Source organism: Panicum virgatum, chromosome 2K (genome assembly GCF_016808335.1).
Source record: "Panicum virgatum strain AP13 chromosome 2K, P.virgatum_v5, whole genome shotgun sequence".
NCBI lineage: Eukaryota > Viridiplantae > Streptophyta > Magnoliopsida > Poales > Poaceae > Panicum > Panicum virgatum.
The window spans coordinates 49,731,065-49,749,509 of NC_053137.1; the positions used below are offsets into that span (position 1 = coordinate 49,731,065).

The 18,445-nt window shown below is 46.9% G+C and overlaps 2 protein-coding genes and 1 pseudogene across 3 annotated transcripts; 2 read left to right on the forward strand and 1 right to left on the reverse strand.

The window, feature by feature from the left end:
* Positions 1–5,034: 5,034 nt before the first annotated feature.
* Positions 5,035–5,811, forward strand: LOC120695399. Its single transcript, XM_039978663.1, has one exon. It carries the CDS (start codon positions 5,035–5,037, stop codon positions 5,809–5,811), a length of 777 nt encoding a protein of 258 aa, XP_039834597.1.
* Positions 5,812–11,230: 5,419 nt separating this feature from the next.
* LOC120682406 (disease resistance protein RPM1-like) lies at positions 11,231–16,792 on the reverse strand. 2 transcript variants are annotated; one of them, XM_039964301.1, is made up of 4 exons: positions 16,549–16,792; positions 15,549–15,654; positions 12,203–15,050; positions 11,231–11,819 (listed from the first exon to the last, which is right to left on the reverse strand). In XM_039964301.1, exons 3-4 carry the CDS (start codon positions 14,961–14,963, stop codon positions 11,719–11,721), a joined length of 2,862 nt encoding a protein of 953 aa, XP_039820235.1. In that variant the 5' UTR covers positions 14,964–15,050; positions 15,549–15,654; positions 16,549–16,792; the 3' UTR covers positions 11,231–11,718. The 2 variants fall into 2 exon arrangements, with proteins under 2 accessions (XP_039820235.1, XP_039820244.1); XM_039964310.1 differs by having other exon boundaries at positions 15,549–16,792.
* Positions 16,793–17,050: 258 nt separating this feature from the next.
* LOC120695400 lies at positions 17,051–18,421 on the forward strand (annotated as a pseudogene).
* Positions 18,422–18,445: the final 24 nt, after the last annotated feature.

An 18,445-nucleotide genomic window follows, 5' to 3' on the forward strand; every position in this document is an offset into this window, starting at 1 on the left:
GTGGTGGCTGGTGGCGGCGGGGAAAGGGAAGAGGTTCCCGCCACTTTCTCGCATCTTCCCGCCATTTTCAGGCGGTGGTACTATGCCTGGCACCAAGCCAGGTCCAGATCGGCAGAACGGGCCTGTTTGGGCTCAAGTATATTTTTTTTGAGCGACCCATTGGGCCCTGGGAATTCAGAGGAAGTATGTTTGTAAATAGAGTTGGATCGCTATAGCTCTTTAGATGTGTTTCTAGACGCCGCCAGGTACGGCGGCGAGATCTGACCTCGGCGGCGATTCAGCGTCGAGGGTACGTGCTCCCACCAGGCGACCTTGCGGATTTCCCTGCTGGTACGGCGCACTCGGGCTGACCAAGGGGGTGACCTAGCTCACCTTCCCGGCCTTGGTGCAAAGTACTGGCGTGGACGTGGCGCTAGGTTTTCGCTCCTGTTGGTGAAGATCTGTTAAATGGCGGCGGAGAGCTCGATGTTGGGGGCCTCAAAGGCCGAGATGGAGGTGGATGAGTTACTCAAAAAACTTCAGTTGAGCGAGGAGGAGAAGGATGGCGTGGTGCTGGCAAAGGCAGACCGGGACAACCTCCCAGTGGTGAAGTGGATGGCAGTGGCGAAGCTTCTGACAGCGAAGGATTTCAGTACGACCTCCCTGATGTCGATGATGCGTTCGGCATGGAACCCGGCAAAGGAGGTGTCTTTCCGAAGCATTGGCAAGAATTTGTTTGTGATCCAGGCGTTTTGTTTGGGTGATTGGAAGCGGATAATGGAAGAGGGTCCCTGGATTTTCAGGGGCTATGCACTGATGTTGGAGGATTTCGACGGATCGACAACGATTCCCAAAGTGATACCGCAAAAGGTGCTGTGTTGGATCCAAATCCATAAGATACCCCATTTATTTCGCACAGAAAACATCGTGAAACAACTTGCGGAGAAGGTGGGGGGAGGTGCAGCATGTGCTGATGAGGCCCGTGCCCTCGAGGACGGGAGAATTTCACCGTGTCCGGGTGAAGCTGATGGCGTCTAAACCTTTGATAAGGGTGGTTACCTTTGCTCCTGAGGGACAGGACAAAATGTTGCTCCAAGTGAAGTATGAAAAGCTTCCTCGTTTCTGTGCTCATTGTGGACTGATGGGCCATGTCCACCTGGAGTGTGGCGCTGGGGAGTATGCGGAAAAGGATCTCCAGTTTGGAGGTTGGATGATTGCAGAGGCAGATACCTGGCATCCAGGCACCCCAAGGTTCCGGTCTTCTTTACCTGATGAACGTGAGGGGCCGAGGGATGGAGCTGGCCGTGGTGACGGAATGCGAAGGACTGGTCGAGGTGGCCGCGCTGCATGGGGCGGCCGAGGACAAGCTGGTGGCCGAAATCCGATGTGGCAGGCAAAGGAGAAGTCAGAGAGTATTAGCACTGGCTCCAAGAAGCGAAACTCTATTGAAGTTAGTGGCGAGGATCGGGAGGATCAGGACCTGACAGACACAGAGATGAGTCCCCATAAACCTCAAGCTACAATTCCGGTTCAGGCAGAGGACTCGTCTGCAGCTCGAAAGAAGCTGGTCTTGAATGGGGAGGCAGGTGTTCCTCCACTGCCTGAGCAGTATAGGTCGCCCCGCGATATCAAGCGAGTTAGGCGTGTTGAAAATAAGAAGAGTCTGGAGACAACCACAGAGAAGGCGGGCTCCTCCGAGGAGCACCGCCAGCAGCAATGAGTTGCCTAAGCTGGAATTGTCGCGGGATTGGCAGCGCCGCGACAATAAAAGAGCTTCGCGAGATGGCGAGGCGTGTTGCCCCTTCCATACTTTGTGTCCTCGAGACTCAAGTAGCGAAGGCAAGGGTGGAGCAGTTGAAAGGTACGTTAGGCTTTGATAACGCTTTTGCTGTAAGCAGTACAGGCCGTAGTGGTGGCCTGGGCATTTTCTGGACGAATAATGTAAGTTTGGAAATTTTACCTTATTCACAATACCATATTGATGCAATTGTTTCTGAGGGTGATTCTGAACCCTGGAGATTAACTTGTGTGTATGGGGAGGCACAGGTTAGCGAGCGCCACAAAACGTGGAGTTTGCTAAAGTTTATCAGGGCTTCTTCTCCACTTCCATGGGCATGTGTGGGGGACTTCAATGAGGTCCTGCACCAACATGAACATGAAGGAGTGCAGGAGCGCAGTACGGCTCAGATTGCCGGTTTCAGAGAAATGGTGGATGTATGTGGCTTCCACGATCTTGGCTTTGAGGGGCACCGTTGGACCTTTGAGAAAAAGGTTTCTGGGGGCTCTTACTGCCGGGTTCGCTTGGACCACGGTTTGGCTACGGCTGACTGGTGCATTCGCTTCCCGTCAGCATCGGTCAAGCACTTGACTGCAGCAGCTTCGGACCATGGGCCGATTCTTATGCAGTAGCGTGTTGAAGAGAGGCCTAGGCCTAAGAAAAAGAATTTCAGATATGAACAAATGTGGGAGTGTCATCCCGAGTTTACACGTACTCTATCAGAGTCGTGGTGTAAAGATGGTGCTGCGAGCACTATTCAAGAGCTTCAGGCAAAGCTTAATGGTGTCTCTAATCATCTAGTCCAATGGGATAGAGACGAATTTGGTAATGTTCGTCAGGAACTTCGTCGGCTGAATGCTGAACTGGAACGCAGGCAGAACGATCCTGGTCGGTCCAATCCTACTCATGCTGAATTGAAGATTTTAAAGCGTATTCGGGAGCTCAATCATCGTGAGGAAATTATGTGGAGGCAACGATCTAGGATTACTTGGCTTTCTCATGGGGATCGGAATACTAGTTTTTTCCATCTTCGAGCTAATGCCAGAAGAAGGAAGAATAAGATTACTAGGCTCAAGAAGCCAGATGGTCAATTCACAGAGAATGAAGGTGAACTGAAATCTCTTATCTCTCAATTCTACGAGAGCCTATATACCTCAGAGGGTACTGTTAACATGGGTACAGTCCTTTCTGCGGTGCCAGCTAAGGTGACAGATGAAATGAACAGCGGCTTGCTTGCTCCATACTCTGATGATGAAGTTAAGCAAGCTCTTTTTCAGATGTTTCCTACTAAGGCCCCGGGCCCGGATGGCTTTCCTGCCCATTTCTTCCAGCGCCACTGGGAACTTTGCGGGGAGGAAATTACGGCAATAATTCTAAGACTGTTGCGGGGTGAGGAGGATTTCTCAAGAATAAATGAGACGTTAATTGTGCTGATACCCAAGGTAATTGCGCCGGACGATGTTGGGCAATTCAGGCCAATTAGTCTATGCAATGTACTTTATAAGATCGCCTCCAAGGTGATAGCAAACCGTCTAAAGGCAGTTCTCCCAAATATTATCTCTGAAGAGCAGTCGGCTTTTGTTCCAGGCAGGCTCATAACAGACAATATCATTACTGCCTATGAATGTCTTCATTTTATGAAGCAAAAGAAGGCGACAGATGCTAGGTGTTGTGCGCTCAAGTTAGACATGAAAAAGGCCTATGATCGTGTCGAGTGGAATTTTCTCTCAGCGATGATGAGTCATCTTGGCTTTCATCAGTCATGGGTGGACTCAGTAATGAGGTTGGTCTCTTCAGTCTCCTTTTCAGTATTGTTTAATGGTGAAAGGTTGCAGAGTTTCAAACCAACTCGAGGATTACGACAAGGCGATCCCATTTCTCCTTATTTGTTTCTTTTAACAGCAGAGGGCCTTTCTGGCCTCATAAATTCAAAGTCTCAGTCATCTGTACTCAATGGTATTAAGGTGGCAGCATCTGCACCGGTGATTAGCCACCTACTCTTTGCCGATGACAGCCTGCTGTTTTTTAGAGCAAACAATGAGAATGCGACCGTGCTCAAGGATGTTTTGGTATCCTACTGTAATGCATCGGGGCAGCAGATTAATATGGAGAAGTCCTCCATACACTTTGCCAAGGGGGTGCGACAGCAGGTTCGGGATGGGATTAAGGGTATTCTGCAAGTCCAAAATGAGGCCCTCAATGAAAAATACCTGGGCATGCCAACTGAGGTTGGTGCCCCAACTATTGGGGCATTTAAATACCTCAAGGACAGGGTTTGGAGTAGTGTTCAGGGCTGGCTGGACTTATGCCTCTCGGCTGGGGGAAAGGAAGTCCTAATCAAGTCAGTGGCTCAAGCTATACCCACTTACTCGATGTCTTGTTTCAGATTACCAAAAGGCTTGTGTGAACATTTGACATCAGTGATCAGAAATTTCTGGTGGGGGAATAAGGAAGGGAGGAGGAAGACAGCCTGGGTAGCTTGGGACTCGATGGTGAAACCCAAGTCTGCAGGTGGTCTAGGCTTTCGAGATATGGAGCTGTTTAATCTTGCATTATTGGCTAAGCAAGCATGGCGTGTCCTGCAGGACCCGAACTCTTTGAGCGCTAGGGTCCTTCAGTCGGTGTATTACCCGAGCAGTGAATTCTTAGAAGCTGAGCTCGGGTCTTCTCCGTCCAAAATTTGGCGTTCGATCCTGGACGGGAGAGAGATCCTGAAAGAGGGACTAATACGAAGAATTGGCAATGGGGAGTCTACTTATATATGGACTATGAACTGGCTACCGTCTGGTAGTTTGAGGAGACCTATTCCCACTGCAGTACCGAATCCTCCTCAGCTGGTCTCTGAATTGATCAATCATGCAGAAGCATCGTGGGATTGGGATAAATTGAACCAAGTGTTCAGCCCTGTTGATGTTGATACAATTGCCGGCATTCCAATTTGTACCAGACAACAGGATGATTTCTGGGCATGGCACCCGGAAAAAAGGGGTTTGTTTACTGTCAGATCGGCCTACTTCTTGCTGCTGAATCGGCGGGACCAGGTTGATGATGCATTGAGGAGTATTCCTGGACGCTCAGACCGCAAAGCAGAGGCTAATGAATGGAAATCTCTATGGAGTGTTAGGGTCCCATCAAAGATCTCGATCTTCCTATGGAGACTGGCGAGACAATCCTTACCGGTAGGTGAAGTTCTACATCACAGAAATATGGCTCAATCTAGCGCATGTTTCTTCTGTGGTGGGTGTGACTCATGGAAACATTCCTTGATTGAATGTAACATGGCAAGGTGCGTTTGGGCACTTGAGGATGATCACATCCTAGAAGCAGTCTGCCTCTCTGACGAAGGGGACGCCAAAGCCTGGCTGTCAGAGATCTTCAGAAGACTAAAACACTCGGATGCTGTTAGAGTGGCTGTTGTTTTGTGGGCGATCTGGTACTCTCGGCGCAAGGCTATTCATGAACGAGAGTTTCAGAGCCCTCTTTCTACTCACAGTTTTGTCGAGAGGTTCCTCGCTGATCTCGGAGAGGAAAAACCAAAAGAAAAGGGAAAGAAGTCGGTGATCCGGCGTACAGGTACTTGGCTACCTCCTCCGGATGGAATGATAAAAATCAATGTCGATGCAGCGATCTCCAAGAATGAATGTACAGCCTCAGTTGCTGCAATTGCTCGTGATGCTTCTGGATGTTTTTTGGGAGCATCAGCCTTGATTAGTAAGGGGATCACGGATCCAGAGGTGATGGAAGCCGTGGCTTGCAGAGAGGGCCTTTCCCTTGCTCTTGATCTTCAGATTACCAGGCTCCGTTTGGCGTCCGATAACTCAAGCGTGGTGAAGAACATCAGGGATGGATCCAAAGGAGTTTATGGTCAAGTGATAGAGGAAGTCAGAGCCCGGATGACTTCCTTTGATACTGCTGAAATTGTTCATGTGAGAAGGGAGCACAATGCTGATGCTCATAACATAGCACGTAGCGCCGTCTATGGTGATGTGGGTCGTCATGTATGGTTCTTGAATCCACCTTTTGGTGTTTGTAATACCTATACATTTGATAATTAATAAAGGTGGATAGGTTCGGCTCAAAAAAAATAGAGTTGGATCGCTAGTTTTCCTCAAAAGAAAATTGATTTAATACAGCTACATATGTGTGCGACTTTTCATTTTAATAATTTCTAGTCCTGAAATAAATCTGAACCTTCCCATACATATCACCTGCTGCTAGTTAATCTTATGCCCAGCTGACAACCTATTCCTAAGACTAGCTCGTCAATATAATAATTTTTATCTTATTACCACCTGAACTAATATCCATCCATTAGACTCCCTCCGTCCAAAAAGAATGTGGCTTCAAGATAGTGTGGAAATTAACAAAGCATGGTGAATACATGAGGCTTCAGCTTATGAGGCATAATTTATTGGATCGGTTTCATCTAATATGGAGGAGAGGAACACCTCATCTGGCGCACTTGGGCTCCACCGAAATGCAAGTTCTTCTCTTGGCTCGCCTATCAAAATAGGCTCTGTTCAGCGGACAGACTGATATCACCCGAGGATGGCCAGACCAGAAGACTTGTATGCTTTGCCACTCGCATGATGAGAGTATGAGACCATACTACACCTCCTGATGCAATGCCGCCCGCTACAGCCTAAAAATCTGGACGACGGGGCACGGGGCAGCGTTCACATCCATCAGCGACTGGTGGTCGGCCGTAGGATCCATGAGCGGAGCACCGCTGAAAGGACTAAAGTAATCCTCTGTAGGCTGTACAGCTTTCGTTTCTTTTTGTTTTGGGCCTAGCTGTAACTCTTCTCTATTAATTAATACAAGTCCGGCAATCTCCGCCGGGCTTACGTTTAAAAAAAACAAAAAAAATCCAATAGTGTAGAAGGGCAAAGATGAAGGCCAAACTAAAGCATGCAGCACCAGTTGTCGAAGTATTGAACAGAGGAGTACAGAGTTGACGGGCAATGTAGCAATTCCATAATGCTTCATATATACAGATGTACGCCTGTATGCTAGAGAGTTCAGCAGCTGCAGAAGTTAAAGGGAACTAACTACAGATGATTGGGCAATAAAATATATAATATGGTTCCTAATCCATCTGCAACCTAAACTGTAAAGCAAGTACTCCAACACAGTTGACCTTTTTCTTCCGAAACTCAAACGCAAAAGACCTACTATTTAGTACTGTATGTTGATGCATCATGCCATGGTTACTAAGAGCATGGGTCTAGTTGACTTGACTAGCTGACTCCTAGCGAGTTAGTATGCGTGTTCATACCTTGTTTACTTACGATGATAGAAATAATCATTAGTCACCGACGACTCTAAGTCAGCACTATCGTAATTCACATCCACTCATTGTCTAAGCTAAGTAACTGCTAGCACAATGTGGAAAACATCTGTATCTGCTGTGTCCATTCAAATAAGTATATTAGGTTGGGCCAAGGAAAACTCATTCAGGCCAGATTCAGGGCATGTTTGGCAGGGCTCCGGCTCCGTCAAAAACAACTCCGGCTCTGGCTTCACTGGTGGAGCGGCTTTTCCGGTGGAGCTGCAGCCGTTTTAGAAAACGTTTGTCAAAACAGCTCCTTCTAGTTATTAATATACACAGGAAATATAAAATGACCATACTACCCTGTCTATCTAGTTTTTTTTTCTCAATTCATCTTCTCCTTATCCTTTCTTGCTGCCCAACAGGCCACGGCAGCTCCGCCCCCTCCTTCCGGACGAGGGGGGCGGCGCCGCCGGCAGCACCGCCCCCCTCGTCCGGCTCGGCCGCGGCGACGCCGGCAGCTCCGCCCCCCGTCCTCCCGCTCGGGCGCAGCAGCGCCGGCAGCTCCGCCTCCTTCGGCTCGGCCGCGGCGGCATCGACAGCTCCACCCCTACTCCCGCTCGGCCACGGCGGCGCCGGCAGCTCGGCCCCCCTACTCCCGCTCGGCCACGGTAGCGCCCGCTCCGTCCCCCTCCTCCCGCTCGGCCACGGCGGCGCCGGCAGCTCGGCCCCCTCCTCTCGCTCGGCCATGGCGGCGCTGGCAGCTCCGCCTCCTTCCTTCGGCTCGGCCGCGACGGCATCGACAGCTCCGCCCCTACTCCCGCTCAGTCATGGCGGTGCCAGCTCCGTCCCCCCCTCCCGCTCGGCCACGGCGGCGCCGGCAGCTCGGCCCCCTCCTCCCGCAGTCCCGCTCGGCCATGGCGGCGCCGGCTGCTCTGCCCTCCTCCTCTTGCTCGAGCCGCGATGCCACCGTCCTTCACCCCCATCGTGGCCCGCCGCCGCTGGACCTCCCGCCCCGCCCTGCGCTGCAGCACCTCGGCTGCCGAGGAGCGCGCAAATAGGCCGCGAGGAGACGCAACGCGTGCGGGAAGGGGGGAGGGCAAAGGTGGGAGGCGAGATGGAGGAGCCGCCGGAGCCGCTTGGAGCTACCATTTCGTGGCTCCTCCCCCTCCGTCCCGCTCCAGTCACCGGGATTCCCGGGGCTTCAGCGCCCGAGCTGGAGCTGGAGTCGGGTTTCAGCACCGTTTGGCAGGGCTCCGGCTGGAGCCGGTTTTGGAGCCGGAGCCCTGCCAAACAAGACCTCAAGGAAGACCTACCCAGGACGAGACTAGTTAAGTCTTGGGTCATGAAATCCGATCACTATCAAAGGCCCACAGTTGGGCCAGCGAGTAGGACAAAACCATGACTGGAAACTGCAAGACTTTTTCCATCTGAACTAGTTTTGAGACTTCAGTTTTATATGGGAGTCGCGGACGGCATTAGTTTATACTATTCTTTATAAGAGTGAGTGAACCGCCATAGTTGAGTTACCCAGTTTAAAACGTTGTGGAACACCTAATATGTGGACAGATAGCATCAATACTGGATTATGAATACAGCCTGTTCTTCCTATGAAAGTAATCTAGCAATCTTGAAACACTAGGCACCCTCATGCTCCTTGCTCAGCACCTAGCAATCTTGAAACATTGCTCTAGTATCATTCTTAGGACATGTGAAATGATTCTTAGAAATCAACACGAATCAAACACTGCTATTATGCAAATATATGCAGAGGGGGTTGGAGGTGACTCAGAAATAAAGGATCCAAACTTGGGGGCTACTTTGCAAACTTTAGAGAGCTTTATGTAAATATTCATATCGCAATTATAGACCACCAGTCTATCAACCCGTGCTACCGCACGTGCTAATTAGAATCTAACTATTACTAATTGGAGGCTCCTTTTGAAGCCTCCAGGTGATGCCACCTAGAATCCTAGATGGACAGTCTAAAAAATAGAGAAATCCTATAAATTCTCAAAAAAATCAGAAACATCTGGCCATTGGATCTGTTATCTTTTTTTAATAAATTAACCACCTTTGGCATTATGAAATAAACTAAAGTAACCCCCTACACATATCTAAATTACCCACCTCTGCCATTATAAAAATAATCTAAAGTAACCCCCTAATCTTCATGTAAATTACCCACTTATACCATTATAAAATAATATCTAATAACCCCCTAAATTTTCGTATATATTATCCAATGATATCATTATACAAAATTAAAATAAACCCCAAATCTGAATTAAAATTATATTATTATAGTAAAATCTTAAAGTGCATCAATATAAAATTCTAAATTACTATTTTTATCATTATTAGTATATGTTATTATTTATATAAAAATATTAACCATAATGTGTGTGTCACCATATATTCATGTATAAGAGAAGAGATAAGAATACCAATTTTCATATTGCTCATATAGCTCAAACAAAGTGTCCAATTAAATACATATCAAACATATATGGAGGTATGATGCAAAGTGAGAAAAAAATTGTTAGTAACTAAACTTATCACGTTTATTACAGTTATATAATGATAAATATGTATATTTATAATACTGGATTAGAATATTTAATTAGTTAAAGAGAGTGTGAGATAAATAATTATTAGATATCTCTCACTAGCTCGTGCAGGAGCACGGGTTGATAGACTAGTTAATATAAAAATAGATCATATAGCTAATAATTATAACTATCTATTAAATATTCTAACATGTACTCTAAAATACATATTTATAATTATCTAGTTACAATAGATTTTATTTTGCATCACTCTTCCATATATGTTTGATATATATTTAATTGAACTATTTATTTGTGAATTGGTGTTCTTATCTCTTCCGTCATACATGAATACATGGCCGGTGACACATATTGCGGGTAGTATTTTTATATAAAAATAACATAAATAATATATTAATAACGATAGAAATAGTAGTTTAGAATTTTATTCTGGTACACTTTAATATTTTGTTATAACTATATAATTTAGATTTAGATTTAGGGGGTAATTTAACTTTTAATAATGACATAATTGGATAAATTATATACAAATTTAGGGGATTAGTTGCATTATTTTTACAATAGCATAGATGGGTAATTTACATAAAATTAGGGGGTTGCTCTAGATTTTTCGATAATGGCAGAGGTGTGTAATTTAGATACAGGTTATTTTAGTCTATTTTTATGATGGCAGAGGTGGGTGATGATTGAGGTGAGTAATTTATTAGAAAAGGTAATAGATTCCTATAAAAAACAGATCTAACGACTATTATGATTGGAGTTATCGGATTGATGGGCAGATATTTCTAATTTTTGGGAGAATTTCTAGATTCTCTAATCTTTTAGAGTTTCCACCTAGGATCGTATGTGACTTCACGTGAAGCTTCGAAAGGAGCCTCCAATTAGTAATAGTAAGATGATTTCTCTGAAGATATTTTGAGATAGAGACATTGCTGCTGATGAGATCATGCTACCGACGGTTAACTCCACTGACCAACTCCGCCACTTCCTCAAGCAGCCCGTGCGCACCGCTCACAGCCACTGCTCACCCAGAGATGCTCTGCGAGTGGTGTTTCAAATTCAATGCGACGACAGTCGCGTAACACCATGTCGTGCTGAACTTCAATGCGTCTCATTTTTTTGGCACAGGTGGTCAAGGATTTTTTTTTTGCCCGAGCACATGAGTGGCGGTCTAGTCTTAGAATTGACAATCATTAGTGTGTAGTGTGTCAGGATTCTTGTCAAACTTTTGTAGGTTGTGTGCCCTTTCGGCAGAGATGGAGAAATTTTCAAGACGAGGTATCACCTCGATATATAAAGTTTCCCTTTTTCAAAAAAAAAGTATCATGAGTAGAAATATGGCGAATTTCTACGTGGCAGATAGAGAAAGCAAAAGAGACACTTCTGAGTTCTGACCGTCACTGCCTGTCTGCCTCCACGCCCCATCCCCATGGCGTTAGTCCGTGGTGCCTTTACGGGATGGTCAAGATTAATTATCCCAAGTGCCCAGCTGATCATTTTTTCCAACGAAATTAGAGTCGTGGTCGCTGGTAGCATTTTCTTCAGAATTTCCCTAGGATAATTTTGCTCATTTGGTGCATCTATCAGATCCAGGCGCCCACCATTTTTTTTTTCTATAAACCACGTCGCAAATACGAAATTTCACCTGAATTTTTAAGCCAGGGATTCTAAAGTTTTACAACGTGGCATGCTAGATGGCAGCCAAAATAGAGTTACACAAGAACGCCAAACTGGCAACACTGTAATAATAATCCATATGGATGTAGTATATGATTTCAGATGCAACGGTATGGAAACTGACAACGACTGAAGTCCACAAGAAACTGGCCCGGTGAAGAAGCTTCTTGGACCAGAAGATTGACGCGGTGCATCCTGTCGAATAAGATTGCAGTGGCAAGTCCCAGCTGCCGTTGAAATTGACACCCAGCAAAATGAATTTCCCAGGAGTTACCACTGCCGTACTGACCAGTGACCATAGGAGAAACAGCAAATTATGATGAAAACTTAGCTTGCTGGGGAAACACAGTGACCGAAGAAACCATGGTGGAAGTGTAGAATCAATTCACCACATGTCTTCAGCAAGTTTGCCATTCATCTTCATCATCCGTTCACAAACCGAGTTAGATGAAAACCCAACCTGACCCACCTAAAATGCGCCACTGCGGGTTGGTGCTGCTTGGACCAGGCAGGTTAGTGACTTCTCTTTCAACTGAGCACACCCCTGCATTTAAAACAGAGAAGTGGAGGCATAAAGAGGAGGCGCACATAATCTAGCAATGCAAAGTGTTCAACGGTGACATTTCCTTATCTTACCCAAAGCTTAGAGAATTGAACAAAACCGAGAGTTGTCTAACTGCTTTTCTAAATAGAAATAAAATTTTGTGCAATTCAAACTAAATTTTATTAACACGACTTGTTTTGTTTGCTCCAAGGATGGACTGAACTCAGAAATCGCCACCGCTTTGAGGCAAGCAAGCTTCACTTTTGAAAAGGTTTTGTTTGCAACCGATAAACCACAATAATGTCTGTATTTTCTAAGTACAAATATAAATTGTTTTTTTTGAATAAAGCATAAAACTATTGGCACGGAAGGTGATCACTTGCCTTCTGTTGACCAGTAGACCTTCGGAATATGATTTAGCTTGACCGTTTGAAGGTTCCTCACAAATTCAGAATGCATCCTGGTAAAGTATGCTTCTTTGATAGAACTGAGAAATCCGATACCAATAGGTACATCCCGCAATTTCTTGAGGCTATCAATATGGAGACATTCAAGGCTGACCAAAGCACCATCATGTATGCATATTTGATTGACCTGTGGCAAATCCCACAAGACTAACTTCTTCAATTTTTGGAATAACTTCCCAAGGAAGTTTATCTGTTGACTGGTGTGCACCCTTGTAAGGCGTAATTCAGTTAAATTTGACAATTTAGAAAGTTGTGCCACTGGACTACCTATGAACTGACACCATGCTAGCTCTATTTGCAGAAGTTGACTTCCATGGGCAGAGAAAAAGGGAGATTCCAGAGTTCCTTCAGATAAGCTCCCTACCAAATCGAGCTTTTCAAGAGGGTTTTGCAATGTCAAATTTTCCATAAATAGTAACTCATCTTTGTTGATTGCTCTTATGTGTAATCTTGTAAGCTGGTGCATCTTCGATAGGGAGTTGCACAATTGTGAACAATGGCTACTCCTTATGCGAGTAATGCTAAGGGACCTCAACTGGGATAAATTCCCAAGTTTTGCAACAAAGACTTTAGTTGCTCGAACTTCATTCAAGGATTGCAGTTCCTTCAAATTCCAGAAGCCTTCAGATGGCTCCATAGAGTCCCAATTATTTAAACTTCTATATGTTGCATCTAGCAATTTCCAAGCAAGTAGGTGACGCAGTTTCTTCAGTTTTGAAAATCCTTGCGGAAACTTCAGCACTTGTGTGCGCTCAAGGTTCAATGTTTGTAAATTGTGGAGCTTCGTAATATATTTAGGTAGTTCCTTCACATTTGTGTCGTTGAGGCACAAAAGCCTAAGGTTGAATAGCAAACCAACTGAATTGGGAATCGTCTCAATAGGCAAGCCTGATAAATCTAGTACTGCAAGGTACTTAGACTCAGAGGGAATAAAAGAATACCATGAACATGTTGTTATGCAGGTTTCAAATGCTATGAAGGTGCGAAGCCTGGATGGATCTATGGTGGATTGAATATCGTTGTTGCACTGGAGTACTGATATACGACGAGGATCTGATCCCACCTGCACCACCCCATGAGTATCATCATAAATTGTGCAGAAATTCTCCTTTTTAGATTGGAAAATAGCCAGTTCACGCACAAGATCATGCATACAAAGACACTGTATCCTGTCAAAACTATTCCTTGCTACAACCTGAAGCATGCTACGCTGGACAAGTTCTGTCAGATAAACTTCAGCAACATCTTCTAAGCTGCAGACACCTTTTTGTTCAATAAACCCTTCAGCGATCCACATTCTAACCAATCTTTTTCTGTGGATCAGATAGTCTTCTGGGAACATAGCACAATATAAGAAACAGTTCTTCAAATAGTTTGGCAGGTACTTGTAGCTCAGATTTAGAATTTTCTCCACTCGGTTTAAGTTCTCATTGTTGTGTATCTCTGAAATAAGTTGATAGTAAAAAAGTCTCCATTCTTTAATATTCCTTGTTTTGAGGGACAACAAACTCCCTATTGCCACAATAGCTAATGGTAAACCATCACATTTCTCCACTATGTCTTTACCACACTGATGTAGTTCTGGGGGGCAGATATTATTCTTAGTTTTTGGAAATGTCTTCATGCAAAATAGAAGCCATGCATCATGGTCATTTAGCGGCTCTACCTTGATCTTGCAACCATCCTCAGCTATTGAAGCCACTTCCTCAATCCTTGTCGTGATTATTACTCTGCTTCCCAGGCCATTGTCAACAAGAACCTCTCTAATTTTAAAAAGAGTTTCAGCTGTCCAGACATCATCCAATATGATCAAATACCTCTTCTTATCAAGAATTTTCATCAATTCCATTCTTAGTTCTGCACTGTTCATGCTTCCAGCATCAAAAGCTCTATTGTCATTTCCGTATATTTCTTTCAGCATGTTTCTCCAAATATCAATCATTTTATTTGACTGAGAAACAGAAACCCATGCGTGGCAATTAAACTTTGATGATATTGTTTCATTTCTGTAGACATTATTTACAAGGGTGCTTTTCCCAAGGCCACCCATACCCCAAATAGCAATAATCCGGAGGGAAGTATCTTGTAGATGCAATGATTTAATCAAAATTTTTCTATTAAGATCGATTCCTACAAGCTCATTGTCATTGATAGAATGATCATGTCCAGATTGATATACTAGCTCACTGTCATAGTTCGTTGCAGGATTATAACTCACACCAGGCATTAGTTGGGTCCAACGACCAATCCTATTTGAAAGTTCCATAAGCTCTTTATTTATCATATCTGCTTTGGCAGCAATTTCATCTAGTGAAAATAAATGCTGATGTTTCTTGAAAACTTTCCTCACACAGGACAATGACCCTTTCTGTTGGTATTCACTGACAACATGCATGAACTGATCCACAATGTCTTCCATATCATATGCCAACCTTCGGACTTGTCCTGTCCAAGTTTCTATGATTTCACTATTGCAACCATTCATGCTGATTTCCTTAAGAAATGCATTAATAATTTCAAGTTCACCTTTTATCAATTTCATGTTAACTGGAAGAGCCATTCGCATCTCAGAATTGTCTCCAAGCAAGGGCTTAGCTAACTTTAGAGTTTCACATGCCACTGCTATCCCTATCTTTTTTATCACAAAAAGAACAGCAACTTCTACCATTATTCTCATGCAGTTTGACTTCAAAATGTCAGCACAACTATTTTGCAATAATCAACACTCGATCGCAGTCACAAATTCCACCTCCTTACATCACATCTACAAAAAGAATGCAAACTTTTTATCAACCAGGACGTACCGACTCTACTAATTAGTAAGAAAATTGTTATTGTTGAATGAGAGCCAATGATTTGAAGTATGATCTTCTAAAGCCACTAGAAATACACACAGGCTTGCTGATTTTTTTTTAAAAAAAATGATGAGGTATGATGAAAGTACATACACTTGCTGGGAAAAGAAGATGAATGAACATTAAGACAGAATGACATATAAGTAGATAGCACTGCTGCTAGTGTTACTTCCATAATTATTTCAGCGGAGTAAAATGAAGGAAACATTGTAAGCTAAAGATAAAGGGGCACGGAAATGGTGGTAATTTCTTTTCTTGCAACAGAGAAACAACTTTAGTTCCCAGGTTTTTCTTGCCTGAATAAGCCAGTGGATTCAAATGTATCATATAGCTAATATTATGGCTCTGAGCCTCCGAGACAATGAGAAGAAGAAAGGGAGTTAGAAGAGGGGAGAGAGAGATCACACCTTTACAAGTTTGATCAGCTGTGGAAAAATATGTCCTTTTGAGTAAAGCAAGAGATTGTCAAAGTGTCCAGATTCCAGAATGGCAGTGTTGAAGGCAGGCAAAAAACTGAAGCGGCATAAGTTCATGTTAAGTAAACAGAGGAGTATAGACTTGATGCTGGCAGTGGTGACCCTAGCTTCAGTACTCTACACATATATAGATGGATGGCTGTCGTTGTATCAACTCTAAGTTTCAGCAATTTTATAATTTACTAGCATTTAGATTTCATTCAAAGGATATCAGATTTATAGTAGATAAAATTTGGTTTTAATAAACTGTAGACGACCTAACTCGTAAACAAAGTATTCCATCACAGTTGACCTTCTCTTCTGAAATTCACAGGCAAAATACTCTTCCAGTTACCACTATACATCATCTACAAAGACTTTGACCTATTAAAGGAGGAAAGTATCCTGCAACCTCAGAGTTCAGAGGGCAAAATAGGGAAACTTAAATCTTCAGTATTCTCATGACTAGATAGGGATGTAAATTGGTGACCCTTAGGTGCACCTCCAACCCTTTTTACTTCAAATATTTGTACTACTTCTTCAAATTGAGATCCCATTTTGAAGAAGTAGTATAAAAATTTGAACTAATAAAGAGGGTTGGAGGTGCACATCACCAATTTGCAGCCCTATGGCTAGACCACCTGATGTAATCATGATGTAAGTTCCTTCCAACTCCCCACAGTTACCTTCATGTTGGCTCAACATTTAATTATAAGCGCGTGAGGGAAGGGAACACATTTGGGCTAGTCCACTGAACTAGGTTAGGTTGGTCAGTGTCAACTTCAGACCAGATCCAAGGAATGCTCACAGAAATTAGTCCGAAATAAGTTAATTGGTTAGTGATCCCATCACTCTCAATGTGTATGCACACTTGAGTACTTGACTCCCAAAATTGGTGTTTGATCGGTGCGAGCATGTGACTGGACAAAGTCTCGAAGGAATAGAAATGTACCTCTTGCGTCGCAAGTTCGCAACCAAGAACCAGTCCCTGTCCCTCTTCTTCGCCGAGTGCTAAAGCTTGGAGTTGGAGCTCGCCTCTCACGTCGGAGAAACCAGGCGGCGCCGCGGTTGCGGTCGCGGCAGGCACAGAGCCACAGACTCCGACCTCCGCGGTCCGAGAGAGGCGGAGGAGGAACGCTCGCCAAGGACCAAGCCGCCATGCCCGGCCGGCGCGGCGAACCGGCTGCTCGCTAGCAAAGACCCCGGCGGCGGCCCGGCCCGTGCTGGGTTGAGCTCTCGCCTCTCCCATTTGAAATTCGAACCAAGCAAAGAGCTCTTCCCTTTGCAAAAAGGGCCGGCCCAACGGTGAAGTCTATTGACCAGCCCACCGCGATGTGGCCCTGTCACGTTCCACTCCCTCCCCTACCCACCCGGTACCGGATCGTCACGGCGCGCCGCATCGCCTCGTGACCCACGGACACGAGTACGCGAACGCATCGTGATACGAGTACGCCATGGACGGCGGCGCGATGCGGCATCCTCTTCGACGCCTCCTCCGCATCCGCCGCCGGCGGCAGCGGCACTCTCGCAGCCTACCACCGCGCGGGAGCCGCGCCGCGAGCGCGAGGTCGTGCTCGACCCGTCCCGCGTCCACATCCCGCGACGTCGCGGGGCCAGCGGCGTCGGGCTCGTGAAGCTCGTGGGCCGGAGCACGGGCCACATCGCTGCTGCCTCATCCCCGAGGACGAGGACGACTTCCACCTCCGGCGGGCTGTTCGAGTTCCTGCACCGCCGAGGGCGCCGGGCAGCGTCTCATCCCCCGGCCCACCGGCGGCGGCGAGCAGCGGCGCGACGAGTCCGGCAACCCGGCGTCCCCGGACGTGGGCGCGTGGCTGAAGGCCGAGCTGCGGGCGGGCGTGGTGAGCGGAGGACGACCACGCCGGGGAGCCGCTCACGGTGAAGTGCATCGACCCGACGTACATGATCCGCGCCGTGCCGGCCAACGCCGGCCGACAGCCTGTACGTACTGCACGCTGCTGACGCACGCGGCGATCCACGGCGCCATGGCCGGGTACACGGCGCCAGGGCTATATATTGCCCGCGCGACAAAGCTCGAAGCCATCGCCTGAAGGCTCCCCTTCTTCTTCCTCATGCTCCGGTGGGCGGTGGCGGCGAGCCAGGGGAGGGGGAGCGGCGGCGGCGAGCTAGGGGAGGGGGGAGGGGGTGGCTGGCGAGGGGTGGTTGGTGGGGGGAGCGGCCGCCAGCGAGGTCGCCGGCGGCCGGGGTGGTGGATGGCGATGGCGGAACTTAATTTTCCGGGTTGCTGGGGCTTCCATGGCCGCCGACCTTAGAGGAGGGGGCCGGGGGCGGCAGTGGCCCGGCGGTGGTGGCGGGTTGGGCGGCGGAGGGCGAGGCGGCGCGGGAGCGCCGCCGGCCGGCCGGGGTAGGACCCCCGATGGGTGGTGGCCGGTGGCGGGGATGAAGAGAAGCGGCGCGGCGGTGGCTGGGCGGCGCGGCGGCGAGAAAGGTTAGGGGCGGCGGCGGTGGAGGGCAGCGGCGGAGGCGCCGGGGGCGGCGCCGGAGCCGGGCGGCGGCGTGGAGGATGGGGAGGGCGTTGGTGGGCCGCGTGGGCCTTCTTCAGGCGATGGGTCCGGCAAATGTCGCCTGAAGCGACAACTAATCGGACCCGGTACACGGGTTCGTGCCGGGTCCGATCAACGGCAGCTACGGGTACATCCCCGTGGAGGAGGTCGCCGAGGCGCGGAACCCCGTCGACATACACCAGGGATCACAAGCGGGCGTGGTTCAGGTCTGTCGCGAACCAGCCGGGCTTGGTTCAGAGCACGGAGGACAAGGCCCTTGCCGGCCTCTACAAGGCTGTGTGAATTTGCAGCTTGGGTTCAAAGTCG